This window comes from Aulostomus chinensis, chromosome 3 (genome assembly GCF_037954235.1).
Source record: "Aulostomus chinensis isolate RoL2024-O1b breed Wild chromosome 3, RoL_Achi_v1.0, whole genome shotgun sequence".
Classification (NCBI taxonomy): Eukaryota; Metazoa; Chordata; class Actinopteri; order Syngnathiformes; family Aulostomidae; genus Aulostomus; species Aulostomus chinensis.
The window spans coordinates 32,395,479-32,414,101 of NC_141322.1; the positions used below are offsets into that span (position 1 = coordinate 32,395,479).

General features: G+C 47.5%; 1 protein-coding gene across 1 annotated transcript; it reads left to right on the forward strand.

Annotated features, from left to right (window-relative positions):
* The first annotated feature begins 710 nt into the window (after nt 1-710).
* On the forward strand, nt 711-18,185 carry uqcc1 (ubiquinol-cytochrome c reductase complex assembly factor 1). The gene is made up of 9 exons (XM_086200471.1): nt 711-1,011; nt 2,762-2,866; nt 3,134-3,241; nt 3,413-3,485; nt 7,171-7,228; nt 8,306-8,414; nt 12,689-12,766; nt 16,916-17,029; nt 17,581-18,185. Exons 1-9 carry the CDS (start codon nt 937-939, stop codon nt 17,713-17,715), a joined length of 855 nt encoding a protein of 284 aa, XP_086056597.1. The 5' UTR covers nt 711-936; the 3' UTR covers nt 17,716-18,185.
* Nucleotides 18,186-18,623: the final 438 nt, after the last annotated feature.

Genomic DNA, 18,623 nt, shown 5'->3' on the forward strand with positions numbered 1-18,623 from the left:
CGAAACACAATACGACCTTGGTAAGAAGCAGCTGTTACCTCCACACTGTGGGGCCGAGGGGACATGTCATGCTCAGTTGTGAGGTTAGGACGTCCTTGACGGCTTCTTCAGAGAAATCCCCCCCCTTCAAAAATCACCAGTTCTAGCTGGAAACTGTCCAGAACAGTGACCAGAGCCAACACACCTCTTCTTCAGAGGCTGTGAGGCGATGTGCCCTCCATCTAGACATTCACCAACATATAAACACACAAACTGGGTTCCAGAGTCACTCAGCTGACACTCACACACTCGTGATCCAGCCAAAGAGTCTGAATGCCGTTTCATGTCCCGGCACTTTTGAATGACACCGAAGACTCGTGTTTTATGTTCATTCAGCCTGTGTGCTCTCATGTGACAGCAGGTTATGTTTTTCTTATGCTGAGGAACTCACAGCACTTTCACTCCAGGTTTAACCTTCTAACAAAGACCTGAACAGGTCTGACAGGTGCAGCAGATCCCGGCTCAAAATGACTACATAAGTTCAGGGGACCTCCGGGAAGCGAAAACTCCTCCCCCCAAACCTCAACCAAGATAAAAGTCTGAAAGCTGACAGAGTTGCCATGCTACTGAAGGCTGTGACAGATAAATAGGGACAAGACAGAAGAAAAACCGAAAACGTTTGTCCTCTGTTTATTACTTTTTCCTCTTATCATTTGCTTTCAGTCAAATTGTGCCATTGGACGCTTTCAATGGCGTCGGCGATGAACTGACGTCAGAGTTTTACCGATACTAATCCCAAGCGGAACCTTTCTTTGAGGACCAGGTTTTCCGCCGGATGGAAGTCCCTGACGGACATATTCCGTTGACATTGCAGAAGGGGAGGTTGTTGTGACAAACCCGCAGGTTCTATCGACGGCAGCCCGCTCCCCAACCGTGGTACCGGGCCTTCGTGGAACCATGTACCGGCGGCCGCTGCAGTCTGCCGCCAGAAACATCCTTCGTGTGACCGCGTCCAGGGCCGCCGGCGCGAAGGTACTCACGCTAGCTAGTGTTAGCTCCGACGGCTAGCAGCACGGACGTCAGTGTGAACTTCAACTTTTTAAAATGAGGGGAAAACCTGTGAACGAGGCCGCCGCGTCTATGAATCAGACACAGAGGAGGCGATGAGCCCGGAGCCGCCAGGGAGGGGATCACATGCCAGTCAGCCTGAGGGCCCGGCAGGATCCCCCCGGTCCCCTCTTCCTACCCACTCTTCCTCCACCCCAATGGAAAAGGTCATGGGGTCAAGGAAAGGAGACAGGAGAGGAGGATGGTGGTGCTGAGAGAAGCTGACGTCACTCACGAACCAGGGTGATGAAGCGGCGGCCATATTACTGACGTGTCTACCTCAGAGAACTACAGCGTTCTGTCGATGGATTTCAGAACAGCCATCTTGATTCTTCATTCGGTTTTTAGTGAAAATATAACTTCATCACTGATTTAACTAGATTTAAAAGTTGTCAGTCACAAAGGTGACAGGAAACGATGTCACACTCCTCCTGTCGATCATGTTTATCACACTTATTTCTGCTGGAAATGAGCAACACATGAAAATTTGACAGGTTTGTTGGTCTATTAGTCTCCTGTGACATCATAGCATCTTTCTTAACGTCAGCATCCTCTGGTTGCTGTGGTAACGTCTCTGTCACCAGCTGAGCTGAGAGTTGAAGCGTAGCTGCGTGCTAGCAGGTGATCAGAGATCAACACGTCTGTAATCTTCATGTATGTAGTGAACGTGTACTGCAGCAGCAGGAGGATCCAGCGGCTCCAGGCAGCCTCATCATTCATGATGATTGACACCTCTGACACGCCGCCGTCCAGCAGCCGTCCTCCTAACAGCTGATTGGTTCCTGGGGGCGGTTGATGTGATGATGTCAGGACCAGAGCGGCTGCTGAAGTCCTTCTACACGCGTCCATGCCAGCAGCAGAACTACAACCGTAGTTGTCAGCTCTCCAGAGGAAACTCTGCTCCACCTGGAGCTGCTGGAGAGGAAACCATGGTGGTTCTGGTTCTGGCTTCAGTTCTGGTCCAATCTCTGATGAACAGAACCCGGATTCCCCTTTGCTAGAGCAGCAATCATGGAGGTTTGTGGGAGCTGTTCTAGCAAACCAGAGGATCAAACCTCCCTGGAGGCTCAAATGTACCTGATGGTGGTGCTGATTGGTTGTTGTGGTGAACAGCTGAGGGGGGCCTCACTGTCAGAGCTGCTGCAGCAAGGAATTGTGGGTCGGCATCGTCTCCTTTCTATCTATGCTAGGGGAGCTAGCAGAGGAAGCTGGAGCTCGTTTCTCACGTATTTGAGAATTCAGACAGCTCTAATCACGCTGGCCACAGAAATACTTCAGGGTCATGTGATTCAGATGGATCCCTCATGAACGCACTATTCGAGTTCATCCTAAGTGCTGGTGGCTGCTGGAGGTCACATGACCTACTTTCATTCAGCAGCGATTCAGATGAGATGATGCGACCCAAACCCCATATAGAAAGGTAAAGTTGGTGAGAAGGATGTGTAACTTAGTAAACATCTCTTTTCATCCTCTTGCCAGTGAACGTGCAGGAACATCATTTCACCAAGTTCAGAACTCAGCGTCAGATCTTGTATTTCACCAAGACGTTGTCATGTGACATCACTTGTATGACGGGATATTTTGCACATCGTCCTCAAAGGAAAAGGCAGCAATCAGCAGACGTCAGAAACCCACTGGCTTCATGTTGTGGTCATGACATCATCTGTGTGTGCAGGTGGTGGACCCAGGGGTCAGCTTCACTCGAGCTTCAGCAGCTCGTCAACTGAGAGTCTCCACCCACTCCACAACACCATGTCGGACCCTGCACCTGACAACACAGGTAACACACACACACACACACACACACACACACACACGAGCTGGCATTCCAAGTCCCCAGAGACCTCATCCATGTGGACCAACCGCAGTTTCCAAACAATTTCATGTTTCTGTGTTTGTGGTCACCGTAGCCTCGGCGGAACAAAGTAAGCAAAGCTGTCGCGCGTTAGCTGCACATGCTCAGTGAAGGCCTGGTTGTCCACGTGTGCGCCGGGCGTGTGCGATGGCTGTGCTTACACCCTTTGTTTGTCTCGCTGTTGTTCCTCAGCACTGCAGTGTGAAGGAGACGCCTCAGCCCACAGAGGAAGTTGTCGGCGCCTTCACCAAACTCATCGAAGCCATGGGCTTCACAGGTCCACTCAAATACAAGAAATGGGTGAGCCCCCCCGACAGTTTTAATTTTAATTTTTGTCCATGTCGTAAGGTGTTTCCATGGCAACAGCTGTTGGAACTTCTCTGAATCGGGTGTAAAACTGAAAAAGAAGCAGCAGTGAAATGTGGGCGTTAAACCTGTTGATGTCAGTGACAAAAGATTTCGTTCTGACAGATATTCAAGATTGCGGCGCTGCGGATGTACACCTGCTGTGTGGAGAGGATCAATTACGACGAGTTCTTTGAAAGTAAGTCTCATCATCAAGCCTCATCTGTGAGGATAACAGGGCGCCAGAGGCCAGTCAGGCTGCCTGGTGCCAGGCTCTGTTCCACTTGGGGACGTCGGGCCCTCGTGGTGTTTGTTTCTGTCAGTGTGGGCAGAAACGAGCGATGGGCCGACTGGTGAACGAGGCCCCTGGCCCTCCAGGGGAGGCAGGTTTCTAAGGTAACAGTCCAACTATTCCAGTCTTAGCACTAGCATAAGCCAGAGGAGGGCCTGCCGCCGCAGGCATGTGCCTGTCCTGCCCTGGACGACCTCACCGACCAGGAGGGTGTCTGTCTGCTGAGGAGCCTTTGGCGGCTCATTACTTTGCTGTATGCCATCAATAATGTTGATATTGATTATGCATCTCAGTGGGAGAGGGGTAAGTCCACCAGTCCCACCCTGCGCCCCCACAGCACTGCTGCTGATTAGGACTGAGCAGGTTTATTGATCCTGTGATATTTGTCAATACTTTGTTTCCTCAGAGTATCAATTTTTCAGCTGAGTATCGATACATTGAGCCTCATTCCAATCCCTCGTGTCCAGCGCTTTGCAGGAAGAGCAGTTCTGTCTGCCAGCTGCTGGTGTCGCTGTAGAGCATTTCTAGTTCCCCAGACGCCGACGCCTTTCTCATCAGGTTAGAGCTGAGACATTCAGGAGAATGGCGGCGAGTATAAATCCAGCGCCTGCACGCTTAAACGCAGATGTGTGGGAGCATTTTGGTTCAAAGACAAAAAGGAAAGTTACGATTTAGACAAAAGTGTGGCGGTTTGTGAGCTGAGGCACACAAACCTTAAGTCCTCTGAAGTAACCCCAACCTGCGAGCCCTCCTAAAACGTCACCACCAGACAAGGAAATGCTAACTGAGACCGAGCCCAAGAAGCCGAGGCGCGACCCCAAACAAACCAGCTGGACAGTGACGGCGGTTGTTGCCACAAGTTCCCATCGTCTTCACCGAGGTCGCAGAAAATGATGGAGTCCATTGCTGCTTCATCAGTCAGGATTTGAGAGCTTACTGGGTGGTGGCAAACACCGGCTTGAGGCGCCTGGTGAACGCGATGGAGCCCCGCTATGCTGCTGCCACCCGCCAGTTGAATTATTGGCTGCCATGGTTTATTTTTGGTGAAGCTGGTGGCTGGACTGGCCAGCAGCTCCCTCCTATGTTCAGTATCCAGCTCAAACGCTGCCTCAGAAGGCCTCTGGCTACACTTTAACTCTCAATGTTCACTTTTCTAAAGCTTGAAAGCTACAATTTGCGCTCAGTTTCAAAAAATGAAACTAATTTTCTCAGCACATCTTTGATTCATTTTGTCCAGCGTTTGCGAGCTGCCAGTCAGAGCCTCATGTTGTGTACTTGATGCTTTCAGTTCATTCAATCCAAGTCAACGGAACTCACAAGATGTCACCAAAATCACTTTGTCCCTTTAAAATCTTTCACAAAAGCATGTAAGTGTATCGAATCCTATCGTGAGCTGAATATGGTGGTATATGTCGTATCGTGAGCCAAATGTTGTGTATCATATCGTGAGCTGAATATGGTGGTATATATCGTATCCTGAGCCAAATATTGTGTATTGTATGGAGAGCTGAATATGGTGGTATATATCGTATCCTGAGTCAAATATTGTGTATTGTATGGAGAGCTGAATATGGTGGTATATATCGTATCCTGAGCCGAATGTTGTGTTTTGTGTCGAATCGTATCGTGAGCTGAATATGGTGGTATATATCGTATTGTGAGCCGAATATTGTGTATCGAATCGTATCGTGAGCCGAATATGGTGGTATATATCGTATCGTGAGCCGAATATTGTGTATCGAATCGTATCGTGAGCCGAATATAGTGGTATATATCGTATCGTGAGCTGAATATTGTGTATCGAATTGTATCATGAGCCGAATATGGTGGTAGATATCGTATCGTGAGCCAAATATTGTGTATCGAATGGTATCGTGAGACGAATATGGTGGTAAATATCGTATCGTGAGCCGAATATTGTGTGTCGAATGGTATCGTGAGCCGAATATGGTGGTAAATATCGTATCGTGAGCCGAATGTTGTGTATCGAATGGTATCGTGAGCCGAATATGGTGGTAGATATCGTATCGTGAGCCAAATATTGTGTATCGAATGGTATCGTGAGACGAATATGGTGGTAAATATCGTATCGTGAGCCGAATATTGTGTATCGAATGGTATCGTGAGACGAATATGGTGGTAAATATCGTATCGTGAGCCGAATATTGTGTATCGAATGGTATCGTGAGCCGAATATGGTGGTATATATCGTATCGTGAGCCGAATATTGTGTATCGAATCGTATTGTGAGCCAAATATGTAGGTATATATCGTATCATGAGCCGAATATTGTGTATCGAATCATATCGTGAGCCGAATATTGTGTATCGTATTGGAATCGTATCGTGAGCTGAATATGGTGAGATATATCGTATCGTGAGCTGAACATGGTGTATAGTATCACGAGATTAATGTAGCGCTACAACCCTACTGCTGATCATGTAATCGAAATGACAACAAAATAACTATAAAATGGTCGTTACAATTGATAATGTGTAATCAATTGCAGACATTATTCTATATTTAAAAACAAACAATGCCAACATTACAGTAAAAGGGCACTAATAATATTAACACCATAGTAGTAGCTTAACGCTAAAATAACGTCAATAGTGACTTTCAAATGGCGGTTGTTTTCCGCTGCCTTACTCATCAACAGCAGGTCACTGCTATGTTCAGGTACATCCAGGTAAATAAATCACACCTGATTCCAGTAATACCATGGTGTCTTCACTCGATTTGTGATTTTAGCGCCACTGACTCGCTGGTGAACAACCAGCAGCTGGGTGCAGCCGTCTCGCTCCTCCACTCTGAAAACTCCTGGCTCACCGTCGTCTCTCAGGGCTGGTGAAGAAAGAAGCTTGCGGACTGTCATTTAACATGTCACGCATCGTTTTCCTGCACTGCAGCTCCTACAAAGACGAACAGACCCTGTGAAGACAAAAGAAATAATGGCAAATCGTAATTGTGAGCTACTGGAGTTTTCAAAAAGCTGTAAGTTGCGATATTTGATGGAAACTGAGTTGTGCCAAAACCATTTTAATCCAAGTATTGTGGTGCTGCAGAGACACAATGAAGAAACTGAATTTGTTAAACATTCTCAAAAAAATCCCACCATTATCATTGGAATGTTTTTTTTTCAATAAAAATTAGAACAACTTTTTAACAATCAGTACAATATTTTCTACCCGTGCAGCACGAGAGTCATGCAAGAGTTTTTCAGTTTTATCCAGTTTGTGTCAAAAATAAAATAACTTGAATTTTTTTCACAGTCTTTCATGTCATGTCTTGAGTTTCTGCACCAAACTATACAGAGTAGAGTTCATAAGATGATCATTAAGTACCTGTATCAATAAGCAGGATTGATCAAATCCGCCGCCCAGGTACATCGAGAAGGTGCGGGTACCAGATGCTGGTGTGGAACGTGCCCTCAGGGAGGGGGGAGTCTGAGCAGACCGCCTTCACCTGGCGGGTTGATTTTATTTGTGAAAAGTGCCATGGTGACACCATATATGGCAGTGGGTGAGTCATGTGACATCACTCGTAGTCATGCACCTTGTGTTGTAACGCTTTCTAATGCTCTTTGTTTCAGGATGTTCACTCCCTGACACACTCAACTCCTGGTTCTTGATAGCTCAGCTACACGTATGGTGAGTCTCATGCACGCGCGCACACGCAACATAGGAAATATATTTCGTTTTTACAGAGACCCTTAGTTCCTGTGGATCTCGTCCTCTGTTAATGTGTGCTACATTTTTCATTTCTCACTTGTTTTGTAATTTATTGCATCACTTAATAAAATTAAATAAATAGTTTAAAAGGTGGAATCATTGTCCGAATAGTTTGACTTTGTTTTGACAAAAAAAAAGTGTAAAGTCAAAGTTTAAACAGATTTCTAAAAAGTGATGGAAATCAATTAGAAATCTACCATGGAAAAAAAAGGTGGATGCCCAACTACTCACCTTGTTTAAAGAGGTCCAGCCAGTTGGTGCTCGTAGAGGCACGGTTGGTGAGACGGAGATCGCCTGCGACCACCTGAGGGCGGAGGTCCATCACTTGAAGACAGAAGAATTCTCCAGACCCCTCAGAGAAAGGTTGCTGAGAATTGCAGTCAGGGACCGATACTAGAAATGTCCCAGTACCTGAACATCAGTTCAGTCACCTCCATGATGAAGGTGAGAGGTGGGGTTCCCCCTGGACAGGTCACCAGTCCATGGCAGGGCCAACACATAGAGACAGACAACCATTGGCTCTCCCAGCCACGCCTACGGTCAGTTTAGAGTCTGGATTAACCTGGTCCCTCTTGATGTCTTTGGACTGTGGAGGAAGCTGGAGTACCAGAGAGAACCCAGCAGGAACAGGGAGAACATGGAGACTCACTCAGAAAGACCCCGTGCTGCAGCCGGGGCTCCACCCACAACTTTCTTGATGGGGGCCACAGGGAGGACCACTGCTCCACCCTGCTGCTCCCAAGCAGACCTGAAAGGTCAAATGTCCACTAAGATAAATGCCTTGAAACAAATGAAGACACAGAAGTCGTGAAACCTTTGTTTCTGCTTGAAGAAACCGTCAATCAGAAGATGAAGATTCAATTTTTCTGGCTCCTTTTCTGATAGCGAGGCGTTAACCCAACATCACACCTGTAGATTCCTAACAGTGCTGCTTGAGTTCTGGCGAGGACACTGGCCCTGGTTTAACATGCGTGACTGGATGATTTCCTGTTCCAGGATGTGTTTGGTGCGGATGCGTCAAGAAGGCAGAGAGGGAATGTACTTCTGCCGCTACATCGTCCACTCCATGTGGGAGGACGTGAACGAGCGGAGCAAGATCATGGGGGTAAGTTCTGTTGCAGCTCATGACTCAGATGCATGTGATATCTCACATGCCCCTCCCACCATCTCCTCCTGTGGTCACGGCTGTTTATTTCAGTTTCTTTTTCTTTTATCATTTTTCTTATTTCAGTAAATTAAACTGCTCAACATTTATTTGCTCAAACTGCCGATTCCCTCTCAGCGACCATAAGCCTGTTCTGTGCCCGTCCTCTCAGTCTGCAATGAGGGTAAAGTGTTTCCAAACAGCTGAACTGCACTTGTGACGAGGCAGAGGGTTGACGAACATTCACTCTGTCAAAAGGTTGGCCACCTTCTCATGTTATGGGTTTTCTTCTCACTGGTGTTGTCACGATACTGGATTTCACACTTCAATACGATGTTTTGAAAAATATTGATATTCGATTGGATTTTCAAAACTACACAACCACTCAGAATTTAGTGCAAAAAGTTTTTTTACTTAAAGAAAAATAAAGAACTTTATTCTCGAGGTAGAGCTCTTTTCAGTTCGCTAGCGCTCGCCAACAAGACAACACGTCAAAGTAAACAGCGATCGATGTGGTGACTGCAGGCAACACGTACTTCAAGTTCTGCTGTCACCAACCTCCGGACCTCTAAACCTGCTCAGGTGTCTGTCAGGGAGGAGCTTTGCTACCTTCGTCCTGTCTCCTTCTGTTCAGCAGAAGCACCTTCAGGCTCAGGCCCCAACATGCTTGCTCCACACACTCGCCACTTCAAAAGTTAATTTGACCCCCTAAACATGCTTGAAAACTCACCAAATTTGGTACACACATCGCGTGCAGCGAAATATTTGATAATTAAAAAAATAAGAAGCGCTCTACTCCACCTAGCCACCTATATACACAAAAACCAAGCCACGGCCTGTAGGAATGTCCTACAAACATGGGACCAACACTGTTTTATTTGTCTCATCAAGACAGACAAATCATTCACAGACACCCCTGACCTCACTCAAACAGGATGTCCACAATTTGGACACGAATGTCCAATTTTGGACAATTTTGCGCCCCAAACAAACGCTATCTCCTCCTAGGGCATTAATGCTATCGCTTCCAAAACTTCATCCATGACTCTCCCAACTGTGCTGATTAAAAGTTATTAAAGTTTTTGTCTGAATTACTGGGTTTGGATTTTACAAGCCGTCAAAGTGGGGGAGACACGTTTCAGCTTCCAATGGAAGCCTATGGGGAGACGGTGTCCTCTCAGGTTCATACTGTCAAACAAACGCTTCTCACGTCTACACCATCCATCCCACAGCTCTACCAACCACACCACTGCATTCCTGACAAAAACCCCTCCAAGAACATGGTGTTCTGTGTCCCTCTGGACCAGCGTATGCAGACTTCTTCCTCTTGTCCCACTCCAGTCCTGGTGCTCCTCCTCTCTCTCCACTCTAGCACAGATCAGAGACAGAGCAGTGGGGGAGGGGTTCTTAAAGGGCCAGCTCTCAGCTCTGCTCTCACTCTAGCACAGATCAAAGACAGAGCAGTGGGGGAGGGGTTCTTAAAGGGCCAGCTCTCAGCTCTGCTCTCACTCTAGCACAGATCAAAGACAGAGCAGTGGGGAGGGGTTCTTAAAAGGCCAGCTCTCAGCTCTGCTCTCACTCTCTGATCAGAGACAGAGCAGTGGGGGAGGGGTTCTTAAAGGGCCAGCTCTCAGCTCTGCTCTCACTCTAGCACAGATCAAAGACAGAGCAGTGGGGGAGGGGTTCTTAAAGGGCCAGCTCTCAGCTCTGCTCTCACTCTAGCACAGATCAAAGACAGAGCAGTGGGGGAGGGGTTCTTAAAGGGCCAGCTCTCAGCTCTGCTCTCCACTCTAGCACAGATCAGAGACAGAGCAGTGGGGGAGGGGTTCTTAAAGGGCCAGCTCTCAGCTCTGCTCTCACTCTAGCACAGATCAAAGACAGAGCAGTGGGGGAGGGGTTCTTAAAGGGCCAGCTCTCAGCTCTGCTCTCCACTCTAGCACAGATCAGAGACAGAGCAGTGGGGGAGGGGTTCTTAAAGGGCCAGCTCTCAGCTCTGCTCTCTCTCTAGCACAGATCAAAGACAGAGCAGTGGGGAGGGGTTCTTAAAGGGCCAGCTCTCAGCTCTGCTCTCACTCTAGAACAGATCAAAGACAGAGCAGTGGGGAGGGGTTCTTAAAGGGCCAGCTCTCAGCTCTGCTCTCACTCTAGCACAGATCAAAGACAGAGCAGTGGGGAGGGGTTCTTAAAGGGCCAGCTCTCAGCTCTGCTCTCACTCTCTGATCAGACTCAGGCTTCTAACTCCTCAACTACAAGGCCTCCACCCTGGACCAGGACACCCTGGGGTTCAGGCCAGGGCTCAGGCCCTCAAACGCTGCTCACAGCTTGAATTTATACATACTATTTATAAGTCATATTTTTATATATACTTTTTTTCACTGCACTTTACTTACGATACTTTATTTTGTACTTTTATTTTACTACTTTTTCTCTTCTTTTTAAACATTCTAATAGATGATAAAGAGAGTTAGAGAGTGCTACCAAACAAAGTTTCATCGTATTCCTGTACAATGACAGTAAAGCTCCTCCTCCTTCTTCTAATCAAGTGTAGCCCAAACTTTGATTTTAGCTACGTGATACAAAGGCTGTTAACTCTGATAGTCCAAAGCATGAATAGAATCTCCAGTCACACCCCCTTCTTGAGCAGCACGCCGCTAATTCCAGGGAACAGGAGACATTTACCAAGTATGATGTTCAGTTCTGTCGCAGGTCGACAACCACGTGTCTGAAGCTGGTTAGCAGCCATTAACAGAGCTCGTTCTCCACACACGCAAACCCGAGAGACCGGCATCGTCCCTTGTAGCTGCAAGAACGCATGGACATGTCAGGTGACACCACGGTGATGGTGGTGGAAGCCATTCATTAGTTGCGATCTCACGATGCTGATGCTAATGCTAATGTTATCGTGTATCAGCACAGCTGACTGAACAGAATCATAACAACCAGCAGCCATCAGCGGTTGGTTGTGAGTGGGTAACTTTGTGTTAGAGTGCCGGTCCACTGATGGCAGAGCCAGGCTGCCGCTGGAGGCCGCGTCTCAGCCGGCACCAGGCCGCTAATGGCAGAGAAGCAACAGCTTCAGCTGGTTTGGTCTCAGACTTGAGGAGTGGCAGAGAAACACTGACGGCCACCAGAAGGAGGTCAGACACCAGGAGTCACTGGTGGTTTGAGCAGCCCTCCCAGCGTGTGTTTCCATGGCAACAGGTAACAACGCCACCCAACCCTGCTGCTCATTGCTACGCCCTGTGTGCTAGCCGCTCATGTACCATACACCCATTTAAGGTTGACGATAAACCGTCGATGTTTTCCGATTAAAGGTCGATAGATCTTGATCATATATGGTCATGTCTCAGCACTGCTTCCTGTCTGTCGGCGTCAAGAAAGGTTTACAGAAATGAGGAACTGGGATGGAAGGGTTCTTCACGTTGAGAACTAATGAACCAGAGAAGAGAACCGTGTGGATATGAAAGTTAAAGGGAAGAAAGTGACAGTAATGATAGGAGGTGGAGCTCAGCCAGGAGCTGCTGACTCAGCAAGTCCCAACACTGACTTTCTTTGTAACGTCGTCAGCTTGTGAAAACGTGCGAGTGTGTGTGTGTGTGTGTGTGTGTGTGTGTGTGTGTGTGTGTGTGTCTGTGCGCCCGCAGCAGCTCTCTGGTTTCATGCTAATTGTGGGAAGGAGCAGTGAAAACATCGGTCATGTTCTCCATCTTCATAATTGCTGCTGCAGCCAGTTGAAACCAGCCAAACTCATTTAGTTGTCACTCTTGAAATTGTTGGCCTGTTCTGCTGCTGCCGCCGCCGCCGCCGCCGCGTCCTGAATGCTTGACTGCGTCACTGTAGGAAACTTCACCAGTTTAGTCGTGACAGAGTTCCACACATCTGCTGGATGACGTTCATAACACTCAGAGATGCTTGGTATGAGTGACTGTATATTCTCAATAAACATAAAACTCACTCACTCACACGCACACACACACACACACACCAGTGGCAGCAGCCAACAGAATCCATGAGTCGTCATGGCAACAAGCCTCTTTCTACATACTGTTTGTAACCACATGACTTTGAAGAGCTTTGGCCAGCTGTCTCTGGTAAAGCTCTTCAAACCTCTCCCATCCTGGGAGAGCTGCTGGCGCCGCCGCTGATTCCACTGCGTTGTTATTTACTCACTGTGGAGGTCATCAGCTGATTGTTGGCGAGGACGATTCAGGTCGTTTTTGCTCTTCTGCCTGCAGATTGATGCCAGCCACAGAAAGGAGGCCCTGAAGGTGATGACGGAGAACTTCTACGCAGCTTTATTTGGATACGATGAGGTGAGAGGCTTGTCTGTCGATGCCCGTTGTTGATTGGATGTAAACGTTCCTCACTCTGAATCCAGAACTCATTGAAATCCTTAGAAATTCAATATTTGGGTGTCACTGGAGGACTTTTTACTTCTGTGACATTTTAAAAAACATTCCATTTTTATGTTGGAAATCAGGATCAAAGACGTTCCCAGGCATCTGTCCATACACACTCACAATAAGTCAGGGTTGTTGTTATTTACACGAGTGCTTTTCCTATTTGGTCTGAATTTTAATGAAATGAGTAAAAGTTCCCTTTGATATTACGAATACTGAATAAGAAGAAACACCATTTTCATTAGTTTAATATTTATTATCCCAAAGATTTAGAAAATAACAACAATAATAACAGTTGCAAGACGACGCCTGAGTGCACAGGTCCTCAGGTACTGGTCCTCCGTGGGGCTCCACTCCTGGGTCTGTCACACACGCAGTCAGATGTTCTGTGTCTTGATGCGAGTCTGCTGATGTCACTTGGAGACACACCAAGTTCACCAGCAACATCTGGCAGGCTGCCACCGACCCGAAGGCGCGCTATGGCCAGGTGGCGCTGCTCGTCCATTAAGGGACGTCGTGTGTCCATGGCTGTTTGAATGATGAACTTGGAATGAATTAGTGACAATAGCAGCTTTTTATACCCACAGAACGTTGAAATTGATGCCACATTGAAAAGGGTTGTCTGTTAGTTTTTGGTGTTGGCTCCAAGATGTGAGGCCGACTGTATACAGTGAGCCCGTTAGGTGGAAAACACAAAATGAGGTGTGTCTCTCACCCCAATACGATTGGCCCCTTCTCCCCAAAATCTCTGAAGTGAAACAAACGCTTTATGTAGGAAATCCACTGAGTCTCTCAAAATATCCCTCACTTATTGTGAGAAGTGTAAATCTCCTCCACCTGGAAGCGTAAAAATCATATAAGAAAACACCTAAACTGAAAGACATTTATTTTTTACATGTTTTTGTGGAACATAAATATCAGATCTCTTCCTGAGATATTCAGTAGTGCTGCAAATTGTACCAAGATGGAACGTAGTATTTTTATAACACTTCATTAACATGAGCCGCACAGTGCAACGCCGCAGCACAGTGGTCCCTCGTTCATCGTGGGGGATGCGTTCGAAAAATAACCCGCAATAGACGAAACCCGCAAAGTAATCAGCTTTATTTTTTACAATTATTATCCATGTTTTCAGGCCGTAAAACCCCCAACCACACACTTTTATCCACTTTTCTCAGACAGGCATGAACATTTTCTCACAGTTCTCTCTTATTTAAACACTCTCAAAGTTCAAACTTTTGCAGATTTAGAAAAATAAGTACAATATTAGTAAATGAAACCAAAGATGAAAACCTGTTTTCAAGCCCAAACATTTTTAACAAATTTAATTTTAATGATCTACGAGGTTTGACACACAACAAACTATGACCAGTCACTCCCGCGTATTTCCCAGTTCCTCTGACGGTGCCTCTTCGTCCTGGCGCTGCTCCGCTGTCACGTCTTTTTCCTCTGAAGGCCTTGGTGCAAGTTTGCTACCAGAAACCAAGTTTGAAGCTTTTAAGTTTGAAGTAGAAAACTTGCAAACATACAGCACTTCAAAGTCACACTGCTAGCGATTGAACATTCATGTAAATCTGGCTAGCCGAACACATTCTGTACTCCCCTAGCCAATCAGGACGCAGAACACGTGCGGTTCTCCCTGAGCCAATCAGGACGCAGAACACGTGCGGTTCTCCCTGAGCCAATCAGGACGCAGAACACAATGCGCATTCATACTGTACGCTGTAAAAAAAAAAAAAAACATGCAAAATTACACTAAAAAAAATCTGCGAAACAGTGAGGCCGCGATAGGTGAACCGCGTTATAGCGAGGGACCACTGTAGTTGAATTTGTGTGGAGTTGCAGCGCCACGTGTCACTGGTGCACTCTTGTGTTTGAGAGGAGGATACAGGCAGCATCGGTGGTGGCGTAGATCCTCTGGAATGAACGCCGCTGTGTCCTCACCTAAAGACTTGGACGCTAACTGGCCTACAGATGCTTCTCCAGCTCCAACATCTTTGCTGCTGGTGTTTCTGGCTGATTTCTGCTTAAATGCTTCAGTCTTACTTCCACAATATGTGACCTCTAGTGTCACAGCTCCTCTCTGTCCTACTGCCAGACATCAACCTCCAGGTCCGACGCTGCTCTCATGTTCTGGTCTCGCACGGGACGGGTTGGGTTGCTCTGTCTCGTCAGGCCAACGCAGAGGCAAAAGGAAATGGCAGATATTAAAAGACTGAGGGCAAACAGTCCCAGATGCTCTGTCACATCTGTCTCTTTACATTCAAACTCCTCAAAATGATGCTGAAAGAATGACATCACGTCTGTTATTTGACCAAAGAATGAATCGCCGATATGTCAGAGCTGCTGCCGTGACGACAAGCCAACATCTCTTAAAATCCTGGTTTTCTGATTGGATATCTGATCAGGTTCACTACAGGAAGATGGGACTGAAAATAACAGTTCTACCAAAACACCAGTGACACGACCCCCCAGGGAAGGGGGGACAGGGTGTCAAGTCAAGTCAGGTTTATTAGTGTGTCACCAAACCCCAACCAAAGTCCTGTCCTGACTCTGTCCAAGTAGAGCAGGTCCAGCACCTCCCTCCTTCAATGAACCTCCACCCAACAATTCTCCATCAGCAGCACATCCTGCAACAGCAGCCACCAGAACCTTCCTTTACCAGCAGGAAGGTGGAGCAGATCCAGGATCAGTGGGGACGGAGAGAGAGCAGGAGAGCAGGACAGAGACAAAGACAGAGAATGGAGGAAGACAGAGAGACAGAAGGAGAGAGAGAGACAGAGATAAAGAGGGAGAGAAAGGAGGAGAGACTGATGGACAGAGACAAAGACAGAGAATGGAGGAAGACAGAGAGACAGAAGGAAAGAGAGGGACAGAGATGAAGAGGGAGAGAAAGGAGGAGAGACTGATGGACAGAGACAAAGACAGAATGGAGGAAGACAGAGAGACAGAAGGAGAGAGAGGGACAGAGATGAAGAGGGAGAGAAAGGAGGAGAGACTGATGGACAGAGACAAAGACAGAGAATGGAGGAAGACAGAGACAGAAGGAGAGAGAGGGACAGAGAGAAAGAGGGAGAGACAGGAGGAGAGACTGATGGACAGAGACAAAGACTGAGAATGGAGGAAGACAGAGAGACAGAAGGAAAGAGAGGGACAGAGATAAAGAGAGAGAGAAAGGAGGAGAGACTGATGGACAGAGACAAAGACAGAGAATGGAGGAAGACAGAGAGACAGAAGGAAAGAGGGACAGATAAAAGAGAGAGAAAGGAGGAGAGACTGATGGACAGAGACAAAGACAGAGAATGGAGGAGGACAGAGAGACAGAAGGAGAGAGAGGGACAGAGATAAAGAGAGAGAGAAAGGAGGAGAGACTGATGGACAGAGACAAAGAGAGAATGGAGGAAGCCAGAGAGACAGAAGGAAAGAGAGGGACAGAGATAAAGAGAGAGAGAAAGGAGGAGAGACTGATGGACAGAGACAAAGACAGAGAATGGAGGAAGACAGAGAGACAGAAGGAAAGAGAGGGACAGAGATAAAGAGAGAGAGAAAGGAGGAGAGACTGATGGACAGAGACAAAGACAGAGAATGGAGGAAGACAGAGACAGAAGGAAAGAGAGGGACAGAGATAAAGAGAGAGAGAAAGGAGAGACTGATGGACAGAGACAAAGACAGAGAATGGAGGAGGACAGAGAGACAGAAGGAGAGAGAGGGACAGAGATAAAGAGAGAGAGAAAGGAGGAGAGACTGATGGACAGAGACAAAGACAGAGAATGGAGGAGGACAGAGAGACAGAAGGAGAGAGAGGGACAGAGATAAAGAGAGAGAAAGGAGGAGAGACTGATGGACAGAGACAAAGACAGAGTGGAGGAGGACAGAGAGACAGAAGGAAAGAGGGACAGAGATAAAGAGGGAGAGAAAGGAGGAGAGACTGATGGACAGACGGAGATAGAGGGACAGAGACAACTCCACTGTCCACACTGTGGAACTTGTGTCACCTTGTTGTACTGTGTGTGTGTGTGTGTGTGTGTGTGTGTGTGTGTGTGTGTGTGTGTGTGTGTGCAGGCTATCCTGTCTGATGACAGTGTCCTGGCTGCAGCTCTGTGGAGAAACCTGTTTGACCGTCAGTGTGAGGACCCGCGTCAGCTGGAGCTCATGGTGGAATACGTTCGTAAACAGGTGTGTTGACATGTTCCCCTCCCCGCAGTGGGAACCCTTGGACTCAACTAGCTCACTACATATGAGGTACTTCAAACTAGCTTGTGGCACACGAGTCCTCCATCTTGGGGGGTAAAAACTTTCTGCTGAGAGTTGAAGCGTAGCTGCGTGCTAGCAGGTGATCAGAGATCAACACGTCTGTAATCTTCATGTATGTAGTGAACGTGTACTGCAGCAGCAGGAGGATCCAGCGGCTCCAGGCAGCCTCATCATTCATGGATGCAATAGCAGCAATCATGGAGGTTTGTGGGAGCTGTTCTAGCAAACCAGAGGAACAAACCTCCCTGGAGGCTCAAATGTACCTGATGGTGGTGCTGATTGGTTGTTGTGGTGAACAGCTGAGGGGGGCCTCACTGTCAGAGCTGCTGCAGCAAGGAAACTTCCTGTTGGAGATCATCCAGCATCAGGGAACTTGGCAGGAAGAGGTTTTCTGGATGGTGAATATGCGGAAGAAAAGTTGCTGACCTTTGATCTCCAGGAAGTGTATTTGACAGTGAGTGTGTTGTGTGCAGATGCAGTACATCGACACTTTGGATGGGGAGGACCTACTGCTGACTGGAGAAGTCAAGTGGCGCCCTCTGGTGGAGGAGAATGCTCAGAGCATCCTTAAGGTGGCCAAACCTACGTACAACGACACTGGACTGTGAGAGCCAGACTCAGACGTCCGGTCCTGTCGTCATGTTAGTCTTCACTCTCTGTCGGTACCAAGAGAGGTTCTACCTTCCCTCATCTCCTGCTCCCGGTTTCTGTCAGACCATTGACATTAAACACGCAACCGTCAGCATCCTGTTGGGTTTGAAAGCGTCTGTGTCCTGTCAGTCAAGGGAAAACGCAGCCAGAACAAATCTGTATATTTCCTGTTCTCTCAGTTCCAGCTGCTCTGTATCGGCTGTCTCCTCTCTGTCACTGCTCCTTCGCTCAGTTAAGCTTCACCCTTAACAGGTGACAGTTCAGCTTGTAGGGAATGAGAGCTGCTGGACGCTCTGTCGCATTGCTGCAGGCTGGTGTCTCACTCTCAGATTCTCACAGGAAACTGGATGTCATCACATTTAAGAACAGATGTTTTTGAATTTAAAAAGTGAATTAATAAAATGTTCTCTTGATGTAAAACACTGAACTGCATCATGTTGTCTTCTCTGAGACCAGGACGTGGTCACGTGGAGTCTGGAATGTTTGGATCATTTATTGTCAAGGGTTTGAACACGTGTGATGTTCAGCATTCTCTAGAAAAGTGACGTGTTTTTACCCACATGTATGTTCCCAGTGTGGCAGCTGGGACACAATAAGATTGTGGTGAAAACCCCCAGTCACAGAAAAGATTGTTGACAGGTGTGAATCGGCGAGTGTGGGTCCCTAAACTAGCACAGCTGCAGAAGTGTGCACTTCCCCACCGGGAAAGTGGAGGGCAAATGGAACTGGATGAGCCACTTCCTCCCCATCAGACCAGCCTTGAGGGGCTGCTGGCCCCCACCTATGCCAGCAGGTTGCTGAACTACAAAGTGGAGTGCGGCGCTCCCTACAGGCCGAATGTGGAGCGTCAACAAAAATCCTGACT

What these genes read in the sequence shown, in the direction of transcription:
- uqcc1 (XM_086200471.1), top strand. Translation starts at nt 937, where the DNA reads ATGTACCGGCGGCCGCTGCAGTCTGCCGCCAGAAACATCCTTCGTGTG. An exon ending in CACTCAAATACAAGAAATGG is followed by an intron (nt 3,242 to 3,412) that starts GTGAGCCCCCCC and finishes TCGTTCTGACAG; the next exon opens with ATATTCAAGATTGCGGCGCT. An exon ending in TTACGACGAGTTCTTTGAAA is followed by an intron (nt 3,486 to 7,170) that starts GTAAGTCTCATC and finishes TCTTTGTTTCAG; the next exon opens with GATGTTCACTCCCTGACACA.